This window comes from Hippopotamus amphibius, chromosome 6 (assembly GCF_030028045.1).
Source record: "Hippopotamus amphibius kiboko isolate mHipAmp2 chromosome 6, mHipAmp2.hap2, whole genome shotgun sequence".
NCBI lineage: Eukaryota > Metazoa > Chordata > Mammalia > Artiodactyla > Hippopotamidae > Hippopotamus > Hippopotamus amphibius.
Genome location: NC_080191.1, coordinates 21,966,747 through 21,993,323, shown reverse-complemented (window position 1 = coordinate 21,993,323; position 26,577 = coordinate 21,966,747). Strand labels below are relative to the sequence as shown.

General features: G+C 37.2%; 2 protein-coding genes across 8 annotated transcripts in view; one reads left to right on the top strand and one right to left on the bottom strand.

Moving 5' to 3' along the window:
- Positions 1–2,277, top strand: part of LAMA4 (laminin subunit alpha 4) — a 133,754-nt gene extending 131,477 nt beyond the window's left edge. Inside the window, exon 39 of the mRNA XM_057738716.1 lies at positions 1,820–2,277. Coding sequence (XP_057594699.1) covers positions 1,820–1,965 — 146 coding nt within the window. The 3' untranslated portion in view covers positions 1,966–2,277. The remainder of the gene's footprint in view (positions 1–1,819) is intronic.
- Positions 2,278–12,555: 10,278 nt separating this feature from the next.
- On the bottom strand, positions 12,556–26,550 carry FAM229B (family with sequence similarity 229 member B). 7 transcript variants are annotated; one of them, XM_057740043.1, is made up of 4 exons: positions 26,423–26,550; positions 15,788–15,947; positions 13,975–14,113; positions 12,556–12,775 (listed from the first exon to the last, which is right to left on the bottom strand). In XM_057740043.1, exons 3-4 carry the CDS (start codon positions 14,097–14,099, stop codon positions 12,658–12,660), a joined length of 243 nt encoding a protein of 80 aa, XP_057596026.1. In that variant the 5' UTR covers positions 14,100–14,113; positions 15,788–15,947; positions 26,423–26,550; the 3' UTR covers positions 12,556–12,657. The 7 variants fall into 7 exon arrangements, with proteins under 7 accessions (XP_057596026.1, XP_057596025.1, XP_057596027.1 ...); XM_057740042.1 differs by having other exon boundaries at positions 26,381–26,543; XM_057740044.1 differs by having other exon boundaries at positions 15,788–15,944; positions 26,423–26,535.
- Between the last annotated feature and the right edge of the window lie 27 nt (positions 26,551–26,577).

Below are 26,577 nucleotides of genomic sequence, written 5' to 3'. Positions count from 1 at the left end.
CCACCAGCCCACTGCACCACTGCCGCTTTCAATTCCATCTATGAATCATGCCAGCAAGCCTAGAACAAAAGCAATTATAATTTAAGCAGAACATCATTAATTACATAATTTTGAGCTGTTCAAGATTAATTCCACTAAAATCACATCAGAAACTGGGGCATGAAAAAGAATAACTAAGGAAAATTAGGCATAAACAAAACCCCTATATGCACTGAAATCTCTTAGAATCCCAACCAGCTCTCTTATACCAGGCAGAACCCTGGTAACACATTATTTCTATCAATAAAAAGTTAATGCATTGAAATTCAATGAACCTTATACCAGAAAATTCAATTTTATTGTATGATAATTTAAAATCAAAATTAGAAGTTAATTTTTTGAGTTGACCGTTAATTCCTCTACTGAAAATCCTGCATTATTCTGTATATATTCAAGCTTTCAACCTGAGGAATGTTCACTCTTAAAATCATGTGTTCATTTTATCAATCAATACTTAGGATTCTGGGGCACTTTACTGTCACTACTGCAATAAATTGTGTAGTGAATTATGCAGACCATAATTTCTATATGAACTATTTCCTCTAGAATTTGTCCATGAACCAAAGGGTGGTAAGCTTGGGCAGAATCAAAATCCATGTTCTAAAACTAGTATCCAAAATGAACAGAAGACATAGATGTTTGTACCCCTTATATTCTTTCCTATTCACTCATCTTTATTCTGATGATGAAGTACACTGAACAGGCTTGAAGAATATATATAGTTGTACTTATCTAGAGACAAAGCTAATTGATCTCTTAGGCCCCTTCCAAATCTAAAACTTGATAATTTTCATTCTAAATATGAAATGCTATTTCCATGATTTATTTTCAATACAAAGCTTCTGCATATTCTTAATCTACATTGCTTGGAAGGCTTATTACAGCTGCTTGATAGGATTTAATTTGCTGTCCTTTTTTATGTTCCTTCCTGAGTTACTGATTTCTAAGTGTTTTCCATCTTTTATCTGCTACTGCTCACATAGCTGCTTTGTACATAATAATAAGCTTTGACTAAATGGATTTTAATTTCATGATATTTCTAAGCTCTCTAAATTGCTTTAAATTATATTGCTTCTATCATCTCAACACATTTAATTGTGTCTGTACAATTAATAAGCATAAGGCTTCTTCTAGATCTCTAATTAAGATAAGAGAAAGTTCCCCTGGCATACCCCAGGGCACCTGTACCCACACAAAGACTAGGCTAGTTATCATTATCCTATTTATAGTTCTTAAGCCCTGAGCTCAGAAAAATTAAAATTTAGTTTATTTGAATTCATTATTTTCTCATTATATTTTATGAGGTTGGCAAAAATGTGGAGGATTAAGGATGAAGGGTAATGATGCAAATTAAACAGAAACATGAACCAATTCCAAGAAGAATTTGGAAGCTAAATTTTCTTTCCTCTGTCTCAGTAAATCACACAAGATAAGTGAGGCCCAGGTGAAATTAACTCTAAAAAGCATAAGTAGATCCTGAAAATTCACTGCTGAGGTTTCACTTGTAAGTGGTAAATTTCAATGGTAAATATATGCAGCTGGATTATGCTCTGAAACTTGATCATGGAAAACATGGGAAGACTTTAAAATTATTAAATGTTCATATTACTTCAAAAGCAGATGTTTCTGAGAAAATGAGTAAATTGTTACTATATTCTGTCTGGCATGTAAATCATCTTGAAAATGTGAGTAGTTTTAATGTATATTTTTGCCACAAAGTAATATTCGGGCTTGAAATGCCTCAATTGCAATCTTTGTGTTCATTTCTTTCTTCTTCCAGAGTCTCTACTGACACCTCGCTTGGCCCCTGGAAGACCCTTCACAGGCTGCATCCGTCACTTTGTGATAGACGGGCGCCCAGTGAGCTTCAGTAAAGCAGCCCTGGTCAGCGGTGCCGTGAGCATCAACTCCTGTCCAGCAGCCTGACACAGCAGAGCTACCCAAGTACAAAGTTCTTTAGAGCACTGAAAGAAACCCAAAGGCAGCCAGGAGGAGTGGCAATTCTTCCTCTCCGTAGACGCTTCCATCTAGTTGAGCAGGAGTTAAATGAATCAGCAGGGACTGGATGTTTATTTCTTATTTGGATTCTTACCCTGGACACAAAATATCTGCCATGGATAACAATCAAAGGAGCGTTAAACTTACCTGTATTGTATTACTTCCTGCTGGTGAAATTACTGTTCCTGTGTCTAATAAAATAGAAGGGATTCTAAATAAACACTAGCACACAGTTTTAAAGTGTGGCTAGATTCTCAGATTCATCTTTCATTTAGGGAAGATAACATTCAATCTATACCATAATATATTTGGTATACTTTCTTTATCTGAAAAGATTTACTAATTTACATAAAATTCAAAATTAGATGATAGATTTGCTTTTAGCACTTTTGTTTGGTCTGTCAGTATAGCAAGAATATCTTAGGTTTATCAAGGTTTAATAAAGTAAATTTCTAACAAATTATCAGAAAATGGTAATATAATTTGTTTCCAGATTAAAAAAAAAAAGAATGCCTCAATCGAATAAATGCCTACTTTTTTTCCTTTCTTCCTTAAAAGAAAAATAAAATTGTGCATAAGGGAGGTTCTTGTAGGATATTGTTACTGTCTGTTCTGTAGGAATCATGAAGGACTCTATAGGAAAGAGATTAGACAAAATCATACCATTCCACTTAAAAGTATAAAAGTCCTTTTATTAAAAGTTTTTTCCCTGTATACCTGCAACACAACTAGTCTTATTTCTAAAATTTTACAATCACTTTTTAGGTATATATATATATATATAAAGTCTAGAAAAGAAAAAACAGGCTTCACTAGCTGGTAGAATATTAAAATATAGAAACTGAAATAAAATAACTATACATGAAAAGATAAGCAATGTTGAGGACAAAATGAGAAAACAGACCCTCATATCAGCAGGATTGAAGGTATGTAGAGGAGTAACTTTTGGGGTATGGGAAGGAAGTATAAAATATTTTGAGGAATTACTAAAGGAATAAAATAATCCCTTACATATATATGTAATTATTTACATTCCTCTACTACCCTCATGTCTCAGGTGCATTAATAACAATGATGAAGATAAACGAAAATAGCTAATTTCTATTCCTAGAGGATTTACTACGTGCCAGCCTCCATGATAAGCTAAATTAAAGTAGATTCCACTTGATCATCACACTAATCCTATGAGGCAGCATTTGCAGATGAAAAGCCTGAGATGTAGAAAGGTTAAATAACTTGCCGGCTGTCATTCGGCTAGACTGAGGAGCTAGAATTGGAAATAGGACTGCTGCCTGCCTCCAGGGGTGCATGATTGTCCCCTTGCTTCGAGCCTCCAGAGGACTGTCTGCCTTCAGGCCAACTCTCAGCTGGTCTCTAAAGCTGGAGTCACAAACTCAACCACATGCAGAGCCAGAAAGATACTGTAAAGGAGTGAAGCTGGTGGTGTCTGACTAAGAAAATCAAAAGGGCACAAGTCTTAAAGGGACAAAATTTCCGAAAGCAGCTGGAAATGTGAAATTTGAGCGGCTTGAAATGGCCTGATATTTCAGTTAGTAGCTAATTAAAATTAAAACAGCAATCACAGCAGCAAAATACTAGGCTAATTAAAACCTTCTGAGAGCTATGGGCTCTGGGCTTATGTGGCTTCTGCGCTAAAGACTCTGAATCCAATAGTCTAGCACCTTAACCAGTACAGATTGGACCAATGCTTAAAACACACTAAGTCCTCACAGTACTCCCTACAAGAGATCCAAGCTGGAGGCAGTAGCTCTGAAACAGCCTGCCATTTTCTTTTCCAAAAGATTTTCCCAAGACATCCTAAAGACCCATTCTATCCCTTCATTCTCAGCAGTGGCCCAAAGTAAACTAAACCAGCCAACTTCAGACCCTGGCTGGAAGTCCAGTAGCTCCAGTAGGTGTGTATGCAGACTCACATATATGGAGACTAAAACCACAAAAATTTTCTGCAGTTTACAAGGCCACTTCTTTGCAGTTAGTATTTCACATTCTTATGCTCAGCAAATAAGAATCTACTGACCCATATCTGCTGACCCTCTTAACAACCACACAATAACCTGAAACTTTGCATTTACCATTTATAAGGGCTTGATTCAGTTCCTAGATGGGACCCCATCTTCTCTCAACTTCTGTCTAGGGAGAAAGAAGTATGATTTCCTTTCTTTCAGTTAATCATAGTATATTGGAACTTCATATGGAGAATTACAGATCGGATGTTCAGAGTAATTTTGACCAGCTGTTATTAATGGCCTCTGCCAGTTCAGAGCACCTTCAAAATAAGGAGGCCTCCCATAGCCCCGGTTTGAAGGAGCAGCCCTATTTGGGCCTGTATCCCACTTCCTCTTCTCATGGCCACCGCTGACTGGGTGAAAGCACCATCCTATAGCTTTCCAGTGAAACAACATCCCATTATCTGGTGGTATGAAAAGATGGGTTCCAACAACTGAAAATTTTCTCTTGAAATTGTGAGATGGGAAACACAGACGGAATCAAGCCCATGGCAATAAAAGCTGAAGCCAAAATGATTTTACCTAGAAGAATGGTTTTAAGTGTTTACCATACACATTTATAGACACACATTTCCCATTCTGTAAACATAGAATAATGTATATCCATCTATACTTTGTCCAGTAAGAAACACTTCAGTTCTCAGCTGCCAGTTTGTAAGGGGACATCTCAGAAGACACTGGGCTGTTTCTTCCCTGGGCCCCCATTTCCTTGTACATAACATGGTAGTTTAGGGTGTTAAGTAGGGTCTTTCTTTACCTTAATTGGTGACTACAGCCTATAACTAGGACCATAAAGCAGTAAATACACATTTTAGGTTCACCAAACTTTGAAGAGTGAAGCCAATCTCTTCTTTTAGGATTGGCTCAGAGAAATTTCAGTATAATCAGCAATATAAAACCCCAATGCCCCCAATACACTAGATACACATAAACACACACACACACACACACACACACACACACACACACACAGAGTCTATATAAAGAAAGATAACAGAAGAGGCATTCTCCAGAGTGTAAGTTCCACAAATTTTTGTCTGTCATCCACTGATGTGTTGTAAGAGCCTAGGACAGCGACTGGCATGTAGGTATATGCTCAATAAATATCTTTGAGTAAATTTCAGGAAAGCAAATTTTCTTTAAAAGTTACCCCCTCATCTCACCTCCCAGAGCAATCACTTATAAAGTGCCTGGCAATCTTCAGAAAGGAAAAATGTAATATTGACTTCTCCACTTGGGCTCCCCTGAGCCCCAGGGATCTCTGATTTGCCTGAAGATATGGAAAGAAGACTTGGGGGCTGGGGGGAAATGGCATAGCCCATCAGAGAGACAAGAAGCATTCCCTCAAATCTTTGGTAACCTTTCAAGTACTGAAAAGTAGAGGAAAAGATTGGCTACCATGGATAGGTCACTCAATTTATAAACTTTACAACAACAGAGGACACCATTCCCAGAGGACACTGCTAGGGGGCAGGATGGGGTGGGTAGCATATAGACAAGTTTTAGGGGTGAAAGCCTGATAATCTGCCAAATCATAGGACAGAGAGGCACACACAGAAGAGGAATGTAACATGACACTACCAACCAGAACAGCAACTGAATCCCTCATGAAAGGAAGTGTAGTGATGGTAGCTGCTCAGCATTGAGTCCCTCACTAGCCCAGCCAGACCACAGTGAGTTTACAAACCGTGAGCTAAATCAGCAACCTCAGAGAAATGATCATGTCTAAAGATGGATGATTCATGAGCTGATGTCAACCTGATGGAAGGTATGAAAGCGTGATGCCACAGGGTTGCCCTCAGACCTGTTAATAATATTCCCTTCACAGAAAGCTCCTGCCTAGGAATGTAAGGAATGTGGCAAGGCACTTGTTCAAGGCAGAATCCTTAGAAGACTAAAGAATTCATACCAGTGAAAAACTCTGTTTATCCTCTTAATGTTTGTTTGCAGTGATGTCCCACGCTTATTCCCAATATCAGTAATGTGTCGTGCTTTTTCTGTTAATTCGACCTAGAAGTTATCAATTTTATTGATCTTATTAAAGAACCAGATTTTGGTTTCATTGATTATTCTCTATAATTTATCCATTTTTTATTTCATTGATTTTTTAACCTTCTTTCTGCTTATTTTGGGTTTAGTTTGCTCATCTTTTCTTCTTTCTTAAGATGAAAGCTTAGATAATTGAATTCAGACATTTCTTCTTTTCCAATTTTTTTTTTTTTTTTTTTTTTTGACCACACCATGAGGCATGCAGGGATCTTAGTTCCCTGACCAGGGCTCAAACTCGCACCCCCTGCAGTGGAAGGATGGAGTCCTAACCACTGGACGGCCAGCAAATTCCCCTACCTTTCTTCTTTTCTAATGAAAGAATGTAATGCTTTAATTCTAACCACTACTTGAGTTGCACCCCATGCATTTGATATGTTGTGTTTCATCTTCAAAGTACTTTCTAATTTTTCCTGTAATTTCTTCTTTTATTCGTGAGTTATTTGAAAGTATTTCATTTAGTATCCCAATATTTGGAGAGTCTCCAGACATTTTTCTGTTACTGATTTCTAATTTAATTCTGTTGTGGAACATACTTTGCATACTCTGCATACTCTGCATACTTTGTTTTGTTGCCTATAACATGGTCTATTCTTGGTAAATTTTCCACGTGTGCTTGAAAAGAATGTATTCTGCTGTGTTGTTGTTCTACTACCAGTTGTTGAAAGATGTTGAACTATAAATGTGGAATTATTGTTCTTCTCATCAGTTTTAGATTCATGTACTTGGAAGCTCTGCATAACACTTAAGATTTTATTACCCCTTTATCATAATGAAATGTCTCTCTTTATCCCTGGTAGTATCCCTTGCTCTATCTTCTTGTCTATTATTAATTAACTCCAACTTTCTTTTGATTAATGTTTACATGGGATATCTATTTTCATCCTTTTATATTTTTAATTCATCTTTGTCTTAGTATTTAAAGTAGGTTCATGTAGTGCCTGGATAGCTCAATTAGTATAACATGAGACTTTTTTTTTTAAGAACTTTTATTCAGATACAGTTAACAAACAATAAACAGCATATATTTAGAGTGTACAATTTGGTATCCCAATCTCCCAGTTCATCCCCCCCAACCCTCCCCACTTTCCCCACTGGGTGTCCATGGGTTTGTTCTCTACATCTGTGTCTCTATTTCTGCCTTGCATTTCCTCTTTCACAGTTGTTAGCATTTGCCTTATGTATTGAGGTGCTCCTATATTGGGTGCATATATATTTATAATTGTTATCTTCTCTTCTTGGAAGGATCCCTTGATCTTTATGTAATGTCCTTTCTTGTCTCTTGTAACATTTGTTATTTTAAAGTCTATTTTATCTGATATGAGTATTGCTACTCCAGCTTTCTTTTGATTTCCATTTGCATGGAATATCTTTTTCCATCCCCTCACTTTCCGTCTGTATGTGTCCCTAGATCTGAGGTGGGTCTCTTGTAGACAGCATATATGTGGGTGTTGTTTTTGTATCCATTCCGCCAGTCTGTGTCTTTTGGTTGGTGCATTTAGTCCATTTACATTCAAGGTAATTATCGATATGTATGTTCCTATTACCATTGTCTTAATTGTTTTGTTTTTGTTTTTGTAGGTCCTTTTCTTCTCTTATGTTTCCCGCTTAGAGAAGTTCCTTTAGCATTTGTTGGAGGGCTGGTTTGGTGGTGCTGAATTCTCTCAGGTGTTGCTTGTCTGTAAAGCTTTTGATTTCTCTGTTGAATCTGAATGAGATCCTTGCTGGGTAGAGTATTCTTGGCTGTAGGTTCTTCCCTTTCATCACTTGAAATATATCATGCCACTCCCTTCTGGCTTGCAGAGTTTCTGCTGAGAAATCAGCTGTTAACCTGATGGGAGATCCCTTGTATGTTATTTGTCATTTTTCCCTTGTTGCTTTTAATAACATTTCTCTGTCTTTAATTTTTGTCATTTGGCTACTATATGTCTTGGCATGTTTCTCCTTGGGTTTATCCTGCCTGGGATTCTCTGTGCTTCCTGGACTTGGGTAGCTATTTCCTTTTCCATGTTAGGGAAGTTTTCAACTAGAATCTCTTCCAGTATTTTCTCGGGTCTTTTCTCTCTCTTCTCCTTCTGGGACCCCTATAATGCAAATGTTGGTGCATTTAACATTGTTCTAGAGGTCTCTTAGGCTGTCTTCAGTTCTTTTCATTCTTTTTTCCTCATTCTTTCCCACATCAGTGATTTTCACCATTCTGTCTTCCAGGTCACTTATTTGCCCTTCTGCCTCAGTTAATCTGCTATTGGTTCCTTCTAGTGTATTGTTCATTTCAGTTATTGTGTTGCATATCTCTGTTTGTTTGTTCTTTAATTCTTCTAGGTCTTTGGTAAAATTTTCGATCTTTGCATCCAGTCTTTTTTCAAAGTCCTGGATCATCTTCACCATCATTATTCTGAATTCTTTTTCTGGAAGGCTGCCTATCTCCTCTTCATTTAGTTGTTTTTCAGGGGTTTTATCCTGTCCCTTCATCTGGTACAAAGTCCTCTGCTTTTTCATTTTCTCTATCTTTCTGTGGCTGTGGTTTTCAGTTCTGCAAGATGAAATACTGCTGATACTGCTTGATACTGCTGTTTGCCCTCTTGTGGAGGAAGCTATCTAGGAGGCTCCTGTGTGCTTCCTGATGGGAGGGACTGATGGTGGGTAGGGCTGGGTGGGTGGAACTCAGTAAGACTTTAATCCGATTTGGTGGGTGGAGCTCAGTAAAACTTTAATCTGCTTGTCTGCTAATGGGTGGGGCTGTGTTCCCACCTTGTTGGTTGTTTGGCCTGAGGCTACTTAGCACTGGCGCTTACAGGCTCTTTGGTGGGGCTAATGGTGGACTCTGGGAGGGTTCACGCCAATGAGCACTTCCCAGAACCCCTGCTGCCAGTGCCCCTGTCTCCTTGGTGAGCCACAGCTGCCCCCCACCCCTGCAGGCAACCCTCCAACACCAGCAGGTAGGTCTGGTTCAGTCTCCTATGGGGTCACTGCTCCTTCCCCCTGGGTCCTGGTGAGCATACTTTTTTGTGTGCCCTCCACGAGTAGAGTCTCTGTTTCCCACAGTCCTGTGGAGATCCTGCAATCAAATCCCGCTGGCTTTCAAAGTCTGATTCTCCGGGGATTCCTCCTCCCGTTGCTGGACTCCCAGGTTGGGAAGCCTAACGTGGGGCTCAGAACCCTCACTTTAGTGGGTGGACTTCTGCAGTATAACTGTTCTCCCGTTTGTGAGTCACCCAGCCAGCATTTATGGGATTTGATTTTAACACGATTGTGCCCCTCCTACCGTCTTATTGCAGCTTCTCCTTTGTCTCTGGATGTTGAGTGTCTTTTTTGGTGAGTTCCAGTGTCTTTCTGTCGATGATTGTTCAGCATTTAGTTGTAATTCCGGTGCTCTTGCAAGAGGGAGTGAGCGCACGTCCTCCTACTCCGCCATCTTAATCCTATCTCCTCGAACATGAGACTCTTAAAGTAGGTTCATGTATACAGCCTCCTCTTTTCTAGCCAGTTTCACAATGTGTCTTTTAATTGAAATGTTTATGCCTTTTGTAATTAATGAAATATCAATATGCTTTGGTTTACATCTATTATCTTTGTTCCTTTTCTCCTCTTTTCCTGCCTTTAGGATTGAGTGATATTTATTCCATTTAATCTCCCTGACTAGTGTATTAGCTCTCTGTTATTGTTTGCTTTTAGACATAACTGTAAAGTTTAAAATTACATATTTACCTCATCACAATCTATCTCCAAATACTATTATGCCATTTCATAAATTGTCTAAGACACTTACAAAAGTAAACTTCCATTTTCTTCCATCTATCTTTTTTGCTATTGTTACCATACATTATACTTTTATATAAATTATCATTATTTTTGCTTTAAACAGTCATCTACCTGTTAAATAAATGTTCAAAAATGAGAAAAAGGGTTTTATATTTACCCACATATTTTCTATTTCTGGTGCTTTTTATTTCCTTGTACAGATACAAATTTCCACCTGGTATCATTTTTTTCTGCCTGAAAAAAAAAACTTCCTTTAATATGTCTTATAGTACAGATCTGCTGGTGATGAGTTCTCTCACTCTTTTTTTTTTTTTTTTTCGCTGAAAAGTTCTTACTTCACCATTTTTGAGAGATACTTTGAAAATATGACTCCATTGCCTTCTTGCCTGCATGTTTTCTGATTTAAAATGCTCTCATTTTCTCTTTCTTTTTGTTTCTCTGAATGAATGTGTCCTTTTGTTCTGTTGAGTTTTAAGATCTTCTCTTTATCCCTGGTTTTCAGACAATTTAATTATATGGCTTTTTGTTTGTTTTGTTTTATTAATGTTTATTTTCCTTGGGGTCAGTTAAGCTATGTGGACCTGTGAGTTTATAGTTTTCATCAAATTTGGAAAAAAACTGGCCATTATTTCTCCAAGTATTTTTCTATTGTCCTCCCTCTTCCTTCCAGGAAGCTACTTACATATATGTTAGACTGCTTGATATTGAAATACAAAATTTATGCTCTCTTTTTCAGTCTTTTTTCTTCACATTTCATTCTGGAAAATTTGTATAGCTATGTCTTCAAGTTCATTAATCTTTTCTTTTCCAGTGTCTTATCTGTTCTTGATCCTGTTCAATGTATTATTTTTATTTCAGATATTGTATCTTTCATCACTAGAAGTTCAATTGGGTCCTTTTATATCTTCTGTCTCTCATCATTGTGATTATGCTTTCATCTACTACTTGAACATTTATGGTAGCTTGTCTGCTAATGCTATCATCCAGCATTCTGAATCTGTTTTTATTGACTAATGATTCTCTTGACTATAGACTGCATTTTCCTTCTTTTTTGTGTGCCTGGTAATTTTTTATTGAACACTGATCATTGTGAATGCCGGATTTTATTGTAGTTCTTTAAATTTTGAGGTTTTTCCCCTCCTTGGATGCAGTTTAGTTACTTGGAATCAGTTTGACCTTTTCAAGTCTTGCTCTTAAACTTTGTTAGGGTAGGTCCAGAGCAGCCTTCAGTCTAAAGCTATGCTCCACTCCAAACTCACCCCCACTAAAGCAATATCTTATGAGGACTCTACTCCATATATTAAAAGATCTTTCCACTATGGTTGAAACACAAATTATCCCTAGCCTTGTATGAGCTCTGAGGAATTTTTCATTACTCCTTTCTCCTTTCCCATCATTCTTTCCGCAGCCTTGGGCAATTTCCTTTATAGATATTGCTTTCTTCCTTTAAGGAGTATTAAATTTTTATTTGGCAGATAATTAAGTTACCCATGGGTCACCTTGATTCTCTCAAGTCTTATTTTTAAGCTTTGTTAAAGTTAGTATACATTAGCCTTTAGTCTAGTGCTAGTTTAGACCTCCTACTAAGACATGACCTTTCTGAGGTCTCCACTCAATGCCCCACATGTTCAACAAGGTCTTTCTACTCTGGCTGGTTGGAATTCAAACATCTCCCAGCATCATGTGAGCTCTCAGAATTTCTCCATTTATAAATCCCTGATGAAAAGCTTTTCTTTTCACCTCATGTAGCACACATGCATCTATGTCCATGTAATTATAAGCTAATAAACCTTTCATTTAAAAAGGCTTATACATATATCTTCTGGAGCAGAAAACTATACAAGAAACTGGGGAAACTATATATGACACTAAAGGCAGTCTTTTGGAGAAAAAAATTTCATGGGATGAAGGGTGGCAAGCATCAAGAGGAAAAGAAAGCAAGCTGAGTTCCTTGAAACTATTACAAGAAGAAGAAGAAAAAGAAAACAGAAACAGCTGGCTTAGACCTCAAAATTGAACCTTAAGTCTAATCAAATAAAAAGATCTATCTGAGGTTTCTCAATACTAACTCTAAATAAACAATTTCAAGATGATTGGCTGGGATTTGAGGAATAGTGTGATAATGAGACATCATTCTTCCTGGAAAAAATAGGGGTTAGAATCACAGCCTTGACCTTGTTATAACCAATTTAACCAATAACCTGAGCTCCTGTATGATAGCAGTGTATATGCTTTGCAGATTAACCATGGACTGAGAATTTCCTTTGGTCTTGGGTATTATTCTAAAATGCATAATCCTCAGGGCTCTATTTCTCACCCAATATAATCATTCCTGGGCAGAACATTATCAAAAGACAGAAAGACAGAAACTGGCTTAGGGTGTTCAAGTGAAAGGATTCAGCTAAGTAGCAACCCAAATATGAGCAAAGGATATCAGCCAAAAAACACATTAAGCATTTAGAATTGGCCCTTCTTGATTGATAATCAAGGTGGCTTAAGCTTCATCGTGAATTATTGATATTAATGATCCACTCTGAGCAAGATGATCTCTAAGACACCTTCTAATTGTGAAATATTATTCTGTCTTATCTATCAAACATAACTGATGGCTTATCACTACACCTGTTTTACAGACTACATTTCTGTCTTTCCCTACTAAAAGTAAATATTTCAACTATTGTCATCATCCAAAGGTGCCACCACTTTTATTTGTTTACCAGATCATAAGATGATACTGGCCCATTACCCTTGACCTAGTCAAACCTCTACAAAAGACTTAATGATGCTATTTATGATGCATTTCCTTGCTGCTTTGTGCAGGTGGCTTTCGCATTGTTGCATAGACAGTGATGGGAACATCAGTTATTGTCAGGCAATGACTTCCAGGGCATCTTCGGAGTTGCCTAAATAAAAGAGTAAATGACATGTACTTAGACATAAAAAAAGAAAATTTTTTCAGAGCACCAAATTTGGAGTAGATAGTCAGCTGTTTTAAGTCATTTTGAAATCTCTGAATGTCACAAAATAATTATAACACAGTGGCACTAATGAGGCAGACACTTTAGACTTATGTTGCAAAGAGATTGTTGTTAAATGCTGTGCCATACATTTAATCAAAGAAAATTTACAAATACAAAGATAACCCTCTAGATATTCTTTTTGAAAGGTATGCAGTGATTGCTAAATGGCAAAGAAAAGTGGTGGGGGGAGTACATAATTGTAAACATGTGATAGTACTATGGCAATTCAAATGTATACGCATCTTAAAATCACTCCAATTGAGTGATTTAAAAACTAGAATATATGTGGAAAAATATAAAACTGAATGTACTATTCCACATACTATTCAAACGTCAATAGGATCTCAGGTTTAAAAGAGCCCTTAAATGACATCTAGTCTAAAAATACACCTAGTGCTTGAATTTCCTTTCCAACATCCCCACCAAATAATAACCCAACCTTAAACATGTCTAAAAACTAGTGATCAGTATTTCCCAAAGTAGCCTATTTCATCCTTGAATAACTCTGATGTTTAAAGTACCTATCTTATTAAGCTTAAATATGTGTTCTGAAAATGTCTAAGCCACGAGAAATCAAACAATGTACCATTTGCTATGGTAAACAGCAGAAAAGTGGAACAAATCCCATCTATTATAGGTTTCTTCAATTTTGCAAAATGATTTTGTTTCCTAGATTCTTCACCTCTATATCACTCTCCTTCTGCCAAAGGTCAAGTCAAAGCCAAAGTGTCACTAAATCTAAGGCCTGAGTCTTTTTCATATTTTGTAGCCTCATGCCTAGCACAGTGCCCTGCACATAAAAACACTAAAGGTTTGCTTATTTGATTGAATGTTATATAATCTTGAAACTATTAACAGAAAAATATAATTAAATATTTACCCCCCAAAATTGGTCTATCATTCAGACTTACAGAGGTACAATATACAGACTCCATGCTAAGAAAACCAAGGCTCTGTTAATACTAATTTAATAACAGCAATGCTTCCGGTCTTCTTTCTTACTAATTGAATATCAGCTAAAGCTTGCACTGATGATAGCCATTACACATCTTCTCAGCTGTTAGGATAAGAAGTCTTTTTACCTGGTTGGTGACATCTCTTTCCCATTACAGGCAGCACTGGAGCTCAGCCCAGGCTCCAGCCCAATTGAAGAATCTCCCCCTTCCACTGGGAAGCTCCTTGGCTGGGTCGCAAACCGAAAAGGCATAATTCACTGAAAACCTAGATTAGAAAGTTAAAATAATGGAGAGGAGGGGGTGAGTTGTTTTCAAATAGTTCTTTGAAATTTGTAATATTAATTTTGCTATAGGCATACAGAAACATTCTGAAAATGACATTTAAATATCTATAAAAGTACATAAATACTCTATTATACATCTCTCCTTTACATACAATTTTAAGTCTTGAGCAAATATAAAATAGCTATGAGATGATAAAAGTAAACTGTGCCCTATGGTTAACATAACTGAAGTCCATTTCTGTTACATGAAAAAAAAATTGTTTGCCTTTGAATGGTTATGGCAATCGACAAGCCTGAGCCCCCACTGCCTCTCTGCCTATTCTCTTCCTTTGAAGTGCAGGAGTTTCACATCTGCCTGATATCTGCAGCTATTCCTTCTGTTTCTGGTGATCATCCGTTAACCTCTGCCTCTCTACGTTCACAGTGCATTAGTTAAGAAAGTGCCTTGGGAAAGTTGGATTGACCTGGATTCAAATCCTGGTTCTGGCTCTTTGCAACTATGTGATCTTCGGTAAGGTACTTAACCAAGTATGCTTCTTAAGGATAAACTGAGCTTGATAATATTATCTATCTCCAGGGTAGTAATGAGGATTAAATACAGTAATATATGTAAAATGCAGCGCCTAACACATAGTACATGCTCAATAAATGTTAACTAGTGTTACTCAGCAGATGCTACTGAGCATCATTAAATATACACATATATAATGTAATGTATATATGAGATATATATATGATACACAAAACATACCCAGCTACACAAATTAAGCTCCTTACTGCCTACTGTTGTCTCTGCTCGGACGTCTTCCCCATCTCACTGCTCCCACTCTTTACTTGTTAGGGCCAACTCATTCATTAAGTCTGAATTTAAATTTCACTTTCTCAGAGAAGCTTTTTATAACCCATCCATTTTATGTTTTCTTAGCCCTCTACTTCTGCCTTATAACAGTTATCATCACTCTAATTTAGGATTTCTTAACTGTGATGCTACTGAAATTTAAGGTCACATAATTTTTTGTTTAGGAGGGAGGAGGCTGTCCTGTGTAATGTAGGAAGTTTTGCAGCATCCAAGGCCTCTACTCACTTACCTGCTAACAGCTCCCCGCCCCCCCAAAACTGTGATAGTCAAAAATGTCTCCAGACATTGCCAAATGTCCCTTGGTAGAAAAGAGGACAAAAATCTTCCCCCTATTGAGAACCTGTGCTCTAATTTTTTGTAAATGTTTTTGTTTAATCATTGTCCCTCCAACTCCCATTCTATGTCTGTATTTGTCACCATTGAGTAAATCCTTAATGTCCAGAACAGTGCCTGGAACACACTGGGTAATTAATAGCTCTATCTTATATAAATATACATATCTTCAGCAAAGGACAGGAAAAATGAACAATGTCTTATAACTGTTTCTTATGCCTAGTGCAGTATCCCATGCCTTGTAAGTGTTTATTGTGGTAATAATAAAACCAAATTATTGAAGTTCTGGAATTTGAATATTATATAATAGTTTTTATAGACTGTGTGACAATCATCAAAGAAAAAAGTGTTATGCTCAATGACAAGTTAGTAAAACCATAGTAAAATCTATGGTTTAGTATAACTATCTATCATATGCAAGTATTAAGTTTCAGCTAACTTGATCAAGGATACATAGACTTACCAAAATAGGCTGAGTCTGATTCCTGTAGAGGTGAATAAATCAATTGCTTCTACTGACCTTCCAGAGAAGGTTGGAATTGCCAAAGGAATGATGATCAAATGTTCCAGTGACACCCAGAAATTGTGACATCAGAAGATTCTTTCATATAGTTTCCTACCTGCTAACAAATAAAATATCACAATTCATAGCTCCAGCAACAAGCTAAAACTTAGCTAAAAATTGGCTCTAAAGTCTGTGTGAAGGTTTTATTCTCGTTGTCATTGTCTTATTTTCCAACATTAAATATTTTAATCGATGAATTACTTTATCTGTGTCTATTCTAAACCGACAGTCTAATCAGTCTGCACAAGATCACGAGATTCTTTTCACTTTATATTCTATTTCCTCATTACCTTTGTCTTCCAGACTTTCCCTTAACTAATAACCCAAATTAATCCAATCTACTTATGTCCTCATCCCGAGCCAAAAGCCTCAAACTGCACCTTTACAAATGTCTCTATAGTTCTTCCTACATAGGACTCTCTACACCCTCTCTCTAATGCCTGGACTACCTCTTCTTTCCTGTTTCCTCAGAAGAGCCATGAAATTCCCAAATGACAAGAATAATGACAACTGAGAAAGGAAGAGTACATCTTATACTGTCCTCTCTATTCTTTTCCCTGGGCCCTGAGGGTCTCCTCTCTTTATACAACCTACACCAAATGAATGATGATCAAATATCCCAGTGACACCCAGAAATTATGACATCAGAGATTCTTTCTTATAGTTTCCTACCTGCTAGAGAGCATAAAATGTCTCAATTTGTAGTTCCAGCAACAAGCTGAAACTTATCTTCTGGACTGCCTTCTTTCTCCCAATTTCTATATCAACATCTTACCTCAGCGAATGTGATACTTAGGTTTAACTCTTAAGCCAGAACATTACTCTTTAGCTAATCAGTTTTTTCAATTTCCTTAGCTGATGACTAAACTATTAAATGCTAGTGAGCATTTTTCACATTTAATGAAAATCTTTTTTACTATCTACATTTTATGCTAAGTGCCCACTGTTCTGTTTTCATATGCTTTATGTGATAGGAAATTAGCATTTTACATTATTGAATTAATGTTAGACAAAATCTTAACTCTACTTCTCTTTCTTACTAGGGTGCTATCTGTGAAGAGTTGAACACAATCTTAGCTTAGAGAAACCATTTAACTGACTGTGTCATGTCAGACAAACTGAAATAATTACTGGCCATTGTTAGCTCATATATCACTAGCACCTAAACACTTGATCCTTAGGATGGCAAAATTTTTGTATTAGTTTGAATTTTTGTGGAAGTGGCAGTGCGAAAATGGTGGGTTAGTGCATTCGAAATAGTTTAACTTTGAACACCATGTTAACTCTGAGACTTTGAGCAAATCACTAAAAGTTCATTTGTAAAATGGTATTAATTCCTACATCACAGAGTTGTTTAGAGGAATAAAAAGCCAACATCTGGGATACAAAAATTCAATCAGCACAAGATCTTTTTCCATAATTCTTGAAATCAGAATCTTGAGGAATTGATCTCACTTTTTAATTACTGATATACTATCTTTAAACTGCAAAGTAAAATATTTGCATGTGAAATATTAAGTTCCCCTAACTTACCGTCATTTTAAACTAGTCTATTTGGCACAAGTTGTGCCAAGCTTCTTCTTTAATATGGATGATACAATGAAACAAACCAAAAAGTAGCCTTAATGATGAAACTACCCAGCACTAGAGTATATACATCAGAAGCCACATTACTGGACTCTCCAGAAGATCTTCACAGTGAAATGTATGAGTAAACGAAGTATAAATAGTGCAAAAAATGGTGAAATCTCTATAAATACTCTCTCTTAATTCTCATAAGCCCAAGAATAGTGATCTTTCACTCTTCAGGATATTGATTCATGAAATACAGAAAAAGAGTAATGTTTGAACTGGTCATATCCTAAGAAAATATCCATTATTAGAATTACTTTATTCATACAACAAATATTTGCTGATAATCTACTATAAGCCAGGCATGTGTTAAGTACTGATGATAAAATATTGAGCAAAACAAATACAGTGTCTGTCCTAGTGGAATTTACAGGTTAAGGTAGGGTACGCTCTAGAACAGGACTAAATCTAAAGGATGAGTAGGCATTAACTAGGTGGAAATGGGTGGGAAGCAAAGACACTGAGACAGTTGGGAAGAGGGCAAACAGAGGAAACAGCACGTGCGATGGTCATGTGCCAGTAGAAAGGACAATAGGAAATCTGCAAGGCCAGCATAACCACAGCAGAGAAAATAAAAAAGAAACCAGGTCATAGAGAATAAGTAGTGGCTAAATCAAGCATGAACATGAGCCCAAGATGAAGATTTTAGATTTTATCTTATGAGTGAGGGAGCCCACCAAAGAATTTTTATCTCCTGGGAAACACATCTAGGTTTCAGTGATTTTTTTCCTCTATTAATTTTTTGTTTTCTGTTTATTTGACTTCAACTCCAATCTTCAATATTTTCTTTTTTTCTGTTTACTTTGGGTTTAATTTGCTTTTCTTTGTCTAGTTTCTTAAAAGGGAAGCGTTATTAACATAAGTATTTAATTCTGTAAATTTCCATCTAAGCACTACTTTAGCCTCATTTCACACAATTTGAAATTTTGTACTTTCATTTTCTTCAGTTAAAATTTTCCTTTTTGGTTTCTTCTTTGACCGATGGGTTATTTAGAACTATGATATTTTGTTTTCAAATATTTGGGAATATTCTAGCTATTTCTCTGTTACTGATTTCTTACATTCCATTGTTATCAGAGAGAGAACATTCTTTGTATTATTTTAATTCTTTTAAATTTGTTGGGACCTGTTTACAGCCAGAATACGGACCATCTTGGCAAATGTTCCATGTACACTTGAAACAAATGTTTATCCTGCTGTTGATGGGTGACGTGTTCCACACATATAATTAGTTGGTTGACAGAGTTGTTCAAGTCTTCTGTATTCTTACTGGTTTTCTGTATAATTGTCAATTACTGAAATAAAGATGCTGAAATCTCCAACTATAATTATGAATATTTGTTTCTCTTTTCAATTGATATTCTGCCAGTATTTGCTTCATATATTTTAAAACTCTTATTAGGTACATGAATTTTTAGTAGCATTATGTACTCTTGATGAATTTACATTTTTATCATTATAAAATACCTTTCTTTATCCCTAGTTATATTCTTTGCTCTACTTTGTCTAAAATTCATACAGCTACTTTATTCATTAGTGTTAGTATAATGTATCTTTTCCTGGATTTTTAGTTTTAACCTTTATATTCAATGTAGCTTTCTTATAAACAGTATATAGTTGAGTCTTTCTTTTTAAAAATCTACTCTGATGATCTGTGACTTTTAGATTAGGGTGTTTTGATTATTTACATGTAATGTGACAGATATGATTGAATGTAAATCTGACTTCTTGTTATTTGTATTCTACTTGTGCCATCAGTTTCTGTTCCCCTTTTGTTCTTATTCTGTACTTTTTGAAACAACTGAATATATTTTATGAATCTATTTTATCTCCATTATTTGTTTATTGCTATACAGCTTTGTGCATTGTTTCATTTTGCTTTGTTCTGGGTTACTTTTGGATTTATGGTATACATCTTTAACTCTTTGGTCTGCCTTCAATAACATCATACCACTTCCAATACATGAATCAACTCTTTAAGAAATTTTTCAAGAGAAGTCTTTTATACCTACCCACATATTTATCATTTTCATTGTTCTTTATCCCCTTGAGTAGGTTCAGATTTCCAGCCAACATCATTTTCCTTCTATCTGAAGGTTTTCATTTAACAGTTTTGGACTGCTGGTGATTAATTCATTTAGCTTTTGAATGTTTTTACTTCATTTTTGAACATTCTATTTGCTGGGTATAGAATCCTAGGTCAACAGTTTTGTGGGATTTCTTAAAGTACTTTAAAGATTCTTCTACAGTGTTTCTTGGCTTGCATTGTTTCCAACAAGAACGTCTGCTGTTATTCTTATCTTTGGTCCTCTGTCTCCCCAACTAAGGATGGCTGCTGGACTGTTTGGACTCTTCATTAGGAAGAAGCCACTAGATCCGGCCCAGACTCAATGGTATGGGATTACACAAAAATAGGAGGCAGAGATCACCGCGCACCATCTGAGAGTCTGCCTACCACAGAGACTGTGTTTTGGTGTCATGTTTGAGAGTGCTTGTGATGTACTTACAAATGTTGTTCACCAAATATTTCTAGCTTTCTGTCTTCCAGAAATTGTAATTCTTGGCCCCTTTATGATTCCTTGGAGTGTGACTAGTTTTGGCCAGTGAATAAACAGCAGCCATTAATTGCAGTACAAGGCCCTCCTGAGTTGTCTTTCTCTTTGCCACAAAAATCAGGAATTATCAAATAGTGGTAGCTCAGCAACTTGGGTGCCAGGGTAAGGATAACATAAAGCATAGCCACCAGACCCCACCCTTCCCATGGACATATATCATGTGCAAAAAATAAACAATTGTTGTTTTACACCACTGAGATTTGGGGGTTGGTTGTTACCACAGCATAATAAAATTTATCCTGATTTATACAGACTTAGGTCCAGACTTAGATACTGCCATAACAAAAACATAAAACATAAGTCGCCGGCATAGTGGTCAAGTAGCAAGTGTCAAGAAAACTGTTACTGGGAACTGAAAGGACAGGTGTCTATGTTATTCAGTGGCAAATCTATTGGAAAAATCTTTGGAAAACTCTGTGATAACCTAAAAAGCAGATAATTTGCTAATGAATGCTAGGTAAAGAGACTGGAAGACAGAATATCAATAACATCTTAGTTGTTGTTGGCTGTGTTTGTCAAGTTGTATGACAAAGAGATGGGTTCAGAAATGCAGTGTGGAGATAGGATTAAGATGGCAGGGTAGGAGGACGTGTGCTCACTCCCTCTTGCAAGAGCACCGGAATTACAACTAAATGCTGAACAATCATCGACAGAAAGACACTGGAACTCACCAAAAAAGACACCCCACATCCGGAGACAAAGGAGAAGCTGCAATGAGATGGTAGGAGGGGCACAATCGTGTTAAAATCAAATCCTATAAATGCTGGCTGGGTGACTCACAAACGGGAGAACAGTTATACTGCAGAAGTCCACCCAATAAAGTGAGGGTTCTGAGCCCCACGTTAGGCTTCCCAACCTGGGAGTCCAGCAACGGGAGGAGGAATCCCCGGAGAATCAGACTTTGAAAGCCAGCGGGATTTGATTGCAGGATCTCCACAGGACTGTGGGAAACAGAGACTCCACTCTTGCAGGCCACACAAAAAAGTATGCTCACCAGGACCCAGGGGGAAGGAGTAATGACCCCATAGGAGACTGAACCAGACCTACCTGCTGGTGTTGGAGGGTTGCCTGCAGGGGTGGGGGGCAGCTGTGGCTCACCAAGGAGACAGGGGCACTGGCAGCAGGGGTTCTGGGAAGTGCTCATTGGCGTGAACCCTCCCAGAGTCCACCATTAGCCCCACCAAAGAGCCTGTAAGCGCCAGTGCTAAGTAGCCTCAGGCCAAACAACCAACAAGGTGGGAACACAGCCCCACCCATTAGCAGACAAGCAGATTAAAGTTTTACTAAGCTCTGCCCACCAAATCGGATTAAAGTCTTACTGAGTTCCACCCACCCAGCCCTACCCACCATCAGTCCCTCCCATCAGGAAGCACACAGGAGCCTCCTAGATAGCTTCCTCCACAAGAGGGCAAACAGCAGTATCAAGCAGTATCAGCAGTATTTCATCTTGCAGAACTGAAAACCACAGCCACAGAAAGATAGAGAAAATGAAAAAGCAGAGGACTTTGTACTAGATGAAGGGACAGGATAAAACCCCTGAAAAACAACTAAATGAAGAGGAGATAGGCACCCTTCCAGAAAAAGAATTCAGAATAATGATGGTGAAGATGATCCAGGACTTTGAAAAAAGACTGGATGCAAAGATTGAAAAGTTTACCAAAGACCTAGAAGAATTAAAGAACAAACAAACAGAGATATGCAACACAATAACTGAAATGAACAATACACTAGAAGGAACCAATAGCAGATTAACTGAGGCAGAAGGGCAAATAAGTGACCTGGAAGACAGAATGGTGAAAATCACTGATGTGGGAAAGAATGAGGAAAAAAGAATGAAAAGAACTGAAGACAGCCTAAGAGACCTCTGGGACAACATTAAATGCACCAACATTCGCATTATAGGGGTCCCAGAAGGAGAAGAGAGAGAGAAAGGACCCGAGAAAATACTGGAAGAGATTCTAGTTGAAAACTTCCCTAACATGGAAAAGGAAATAGCTACCCAAGTCCAGGAAGCACAGAGAGTCCCAGGCAGGATAAACCCAAGGAGAAACACGCCAAGACGTATAGTAGCCAAATGACAAAAATTAAAGACAGAGAAATGTTTTTAAAAGCAACAAGGGAAAAATGACAAATAACATACAAGGGATCTCCCATCAGGTTAACAGCTGATTTCTCAGCAGAAACTCTGCAAGCCAGAAGGGAGTGGCATGATATATTTCAAGTGATGAAAGGGAAGAACCTACAGCCAAGAATACTCTACCCAGCAAGGATCTCATTCAGATTCAACAGAGAAATCAAAAGCTTTACAGACAAGCAACACCTGAGAGAATTCAGCACCACCAAACCAGCCCTCCAACAAATGCTAAAGGAACTTCTCTAAGCGGGAAACAGAAGAGAAGAAAAGGACCTATGAAAACAAAAACAAAACAATGAAGAAAATGGTAATAGGAACATACATATTGATAATTACCTTGAATGTAAATGGACTAAATGCACCAACCAAAAGACACAGACTGGCGGAATGGATACAAAAACAAGACCCATATATATGCTGTCTACAAGAGACCCACTTCAGACCTAGGCACACATACAGACGGAAAGTGAGGGGATGGAAAAAGATATTCCATGCAAATGAAAATCAAAAGAAAGCTGGAGTAGCAATACTCATATCAGATAAAATAGACTTTAAAATAACAAATGTTACAAGAGACAAGAAAGGACATTACATAGAGATCAAGGGATCCATCCAAGAAGAGGAAATAACAATTATAAATATATTTGCACCCAATATAGGAACACCTCAATATGTAAATGCTAACAACTATGAAAGAGGAAATACAAGGCAGAAATAGAGACACAGATGTAGAGAACAAAGACATGGACACCAAGTGGGGAAAGTGGGGAGGGTTGGGGGGGATGAATTGGGAGATTGGGATACCAAATTGTACACTCTAAATATATGCTGTTTACTGTCTGTTAACTGTACCTCAATAAAAGTACTTTAAAAAAAACCAAAAAAAGAAATGCAGTGTGTAAGCAGGAATAAAAATGGATACGGTGCCCACAAATTCAAAGTATATTTAAATGACAACTTGGAAAGCTATAGGAGTGTATTTTTCTTGGAACACATTTTATTCCTTCTCAAAACTTTGCAGCATCTTTTTAACATCTTCCAACACTGAATTTACTATAGATGAATCTAAAGGACCTGTTTTTTCTCCATGCTGCCCCCACCTTTTGTTTCTTGCCTATGCACCTAAAGAATTTTTTCTTTATTCTGAAAATTGAGTAACTTAACCAGGAGATATCCCTTAGTGTTGATTGTTCTAAAGAAATTTTTCCGTGTAATATGGTATATACTTTTAATCTATAGATTCTTCTTCCTTATTTTTTACATCAGTAAGAACATTTCTTCTTCCATTTGCTGTGTTCTCTATTTCAGGGGCACTTATTAATCTTATGTTGAACCATCTTTATCTCTTCCATATATAATATATTATCTTCCAAGAGCTTTTATGCCTTTGTTCTTTGCCTCAGTATTCTTTGTGATCATCTCAAGCCTTTCTTCTATATCAGTAATTTGATTTTCAGCCCTCTAGCCTGCCTCTTTGTGCTTCTAATTAATCATTAGTCCTTTAACATGTTTTGGTCTTCAGTTCGTTTCCTTTTCTCTCTTATGTCCATTTTAGTTCATTTATTCACCAAATATTTATTGACTACCTACAGTATACCAAAGTTCTAAATAGTAAGTATATAGTAGTGAACAAAACAAGGCAAGACTCAGCCCTCATTACAATAGTTTTGAATCTTATCTTTAAGTCCCTATAGTACCAAATTCATATTCTTCTTCTTATTAACAAGTTCCTCTAAAGCACTAAAATTATATGAATTTTCTTTTTTTCCCCTTAGGTTAGGTTTTATCCAGATCATGTATTATACTTCATTCATCTTTTACATACTATTTTCCTACCACCCTTCCTTCCTTTTACAGTCACAGTCTACATAATTCTTAATGATTTTTTTCTCCTGCTCACATTTAACATATGAAATTTTGCCCAAACTATTTGCTTGGTGTGTTACACAGCTACTGCTCCAATACTATTGTACCCCAAAATCTCACAGCTTCAACCAAAAACATTTTTCTTGCTGTTAAGACTGTGGAGAGCCTGCTGTTCAGCTGATCCCCACTTGCCTCTCCTGCATTTGGCTAGGATTAGCAGGACTCCACATTTCAGCATAGATTCAGATTCAGATCTGATCCACATGCCTTCATCATTTTGGAAACAACAGCCACCTGAGGTAGTTTTTCTTATGAAAGATAGCAAAGACCAAGAAGCAAAAGCATGCAAACACACCTAAAACCTCTGCTAGTTTCATACCTGATATTATTCCACTGGACAAAGCAAGCCACATGACCAAGCCCAGAGTCAACAGGACAAAGATGTATTCTCTGCTTACTCCACTATACCAGGAGGTACTGCACAGTCATGTGCAAAGAGAGAGAGTGATGAATTCAGAACTATATCCCAATCTACCATACTCTGCTATTCTGTGGGTAAATTCTTGACTTCTTTCCTACTTATTTGAAATCTGCTCTTTCACTCACAGATAGAGTTTGAAAGGTAAATCATATTTCCTTTTTATTGTGTTTGTATCATAGGAGGTATATTAGAGAGAATTCCATGAGAGCTGTGTGTAGCCTTCTAGGGTGGCTTGCATTCTAATTGCTCTTCTGAAAGTTTGTTGAGTATTTTAAATGAGTTCCCAGTCCATCTAGTCAAAATGCAATCAACTCTAGGATATGCTCAGATATATGACTTCAAGGTGGACTCCTGGAAAGTATAAACCCTAAAAAGTTCTTCTGCTTCTACTGCAGTCCTAAAGTTGCTGGTACATAAGATTCTACCTTGACTCTCAAGCAGAATTGCCTCTCAGTCTGATTCTCCCCAGACTGAAGTTATTAATAAGACTTGTTAGGACTTTCTTAATTTAATTCTGTTCCAATGTATGACCTCCAGGGAATAATGACTAGGACCTAACCTCTGTATGAGGGGTAGAGCTCTGCAGGGGCCAGAATACCAGAATACCAGCTGACACCATAGCTCATGGATAGAGATCTACTCACAAACTGGACCAAACTTTGCAAATTGAAAGCCCCAGACTTTAGGACTTCAATGCCAAGACCTGAAGTGAAGTGTTGGGGGTGCCTGACTGCAGCTCTATCACTGATTCCATTTTCACTAATAAGCAGTTAAGAGTAAAATCCAGCAAAAGCAAAAAATGGTTGATTAAAAGTTGCCTACTAATCATAACTTATGTGAGTAATAAGGTGAAAAACATCTAAATGGAAATGTGGGAAAGCTTCAGCATCATAAACCACCCATTGCAACTTCAAACTTACCAGATATCAGAGAAATATAGTAACAGCTATTATTCATATTGGTAGGGGAAGAAGGTGTTCCAATCAATCAAATATTACAATTCTGATTACCACACACTAGTTGCACATATACATTTTTTGGTGGTGGGGAGGCTTCCTAGTATTTTGTAGTCCTCAGAATTTTTGTGGAAAATTTTAATTTCACTAAAGAAGAACCTGAATTCTTAACTGAAATCTGGTCTAAATTGATCAATGTTTATAGTATTTTTCAATATTTGGAGTTGGTCGTTTTCAGGAATGCCTGGTTTTTCAATCTTCTCCTCCTTTATTCCACCTAAACACTGTATAAAAATCAAATACCTAGTTTTAATTTTCTTTCTTCCGATAGACTTCTATTTACTTGCCTATGTCCTCATCCACTGAATTCTATTAACACTTAACGTCAGCACCACACAACAGTTACAATTTTTTGAGTATATCGTGTGTATCTTCAATTATATTGTAAGCTTCTTGGAGCTGGATCTATGTCTTAATTTTTTTTTTTTTTTTTCAAATCCTCCAGAGGGCCTAGAAGTTAATGTTGAGACCATACGGCTTCAGTATACACTGGCTGGCTCTCTGAAGCGCCATTTTTGTCAATGTTTATAATCATCTAGTTTCGGTTGTACGCTGACACGTCTGTTTGTCTGGGCTTTCTTTGTGCTCGTCTTTTTTTTTTTTTCTATCAGAACAAAGGGCTTGTTGAATAGATTAACGCAGCGTCCCGAGGAATCGGGATAAACGAAGTTTGACTCACCGCCCCAAGTATTAAGACCGTGAACTAAAACTAAACCTCATAGATCATAAACAGCTTTAAAGACACACCTTTTAAAATACCACTCTAAAACCTAGTTACCCCCCAGTTACCCCGGCCTCCGGAGCTGCCGATGCTCAAAGATGTTGATGAGGCAGCGAGGATAGGCGGTCCGGAGGCCCAGTCGCTATGGTAACGGTGAGAGGCAAGGGCATTTGCGCGGCCTTCGGACGTAAAATCTTAGTGTGACCCTAGAGAAAAGAGGAGC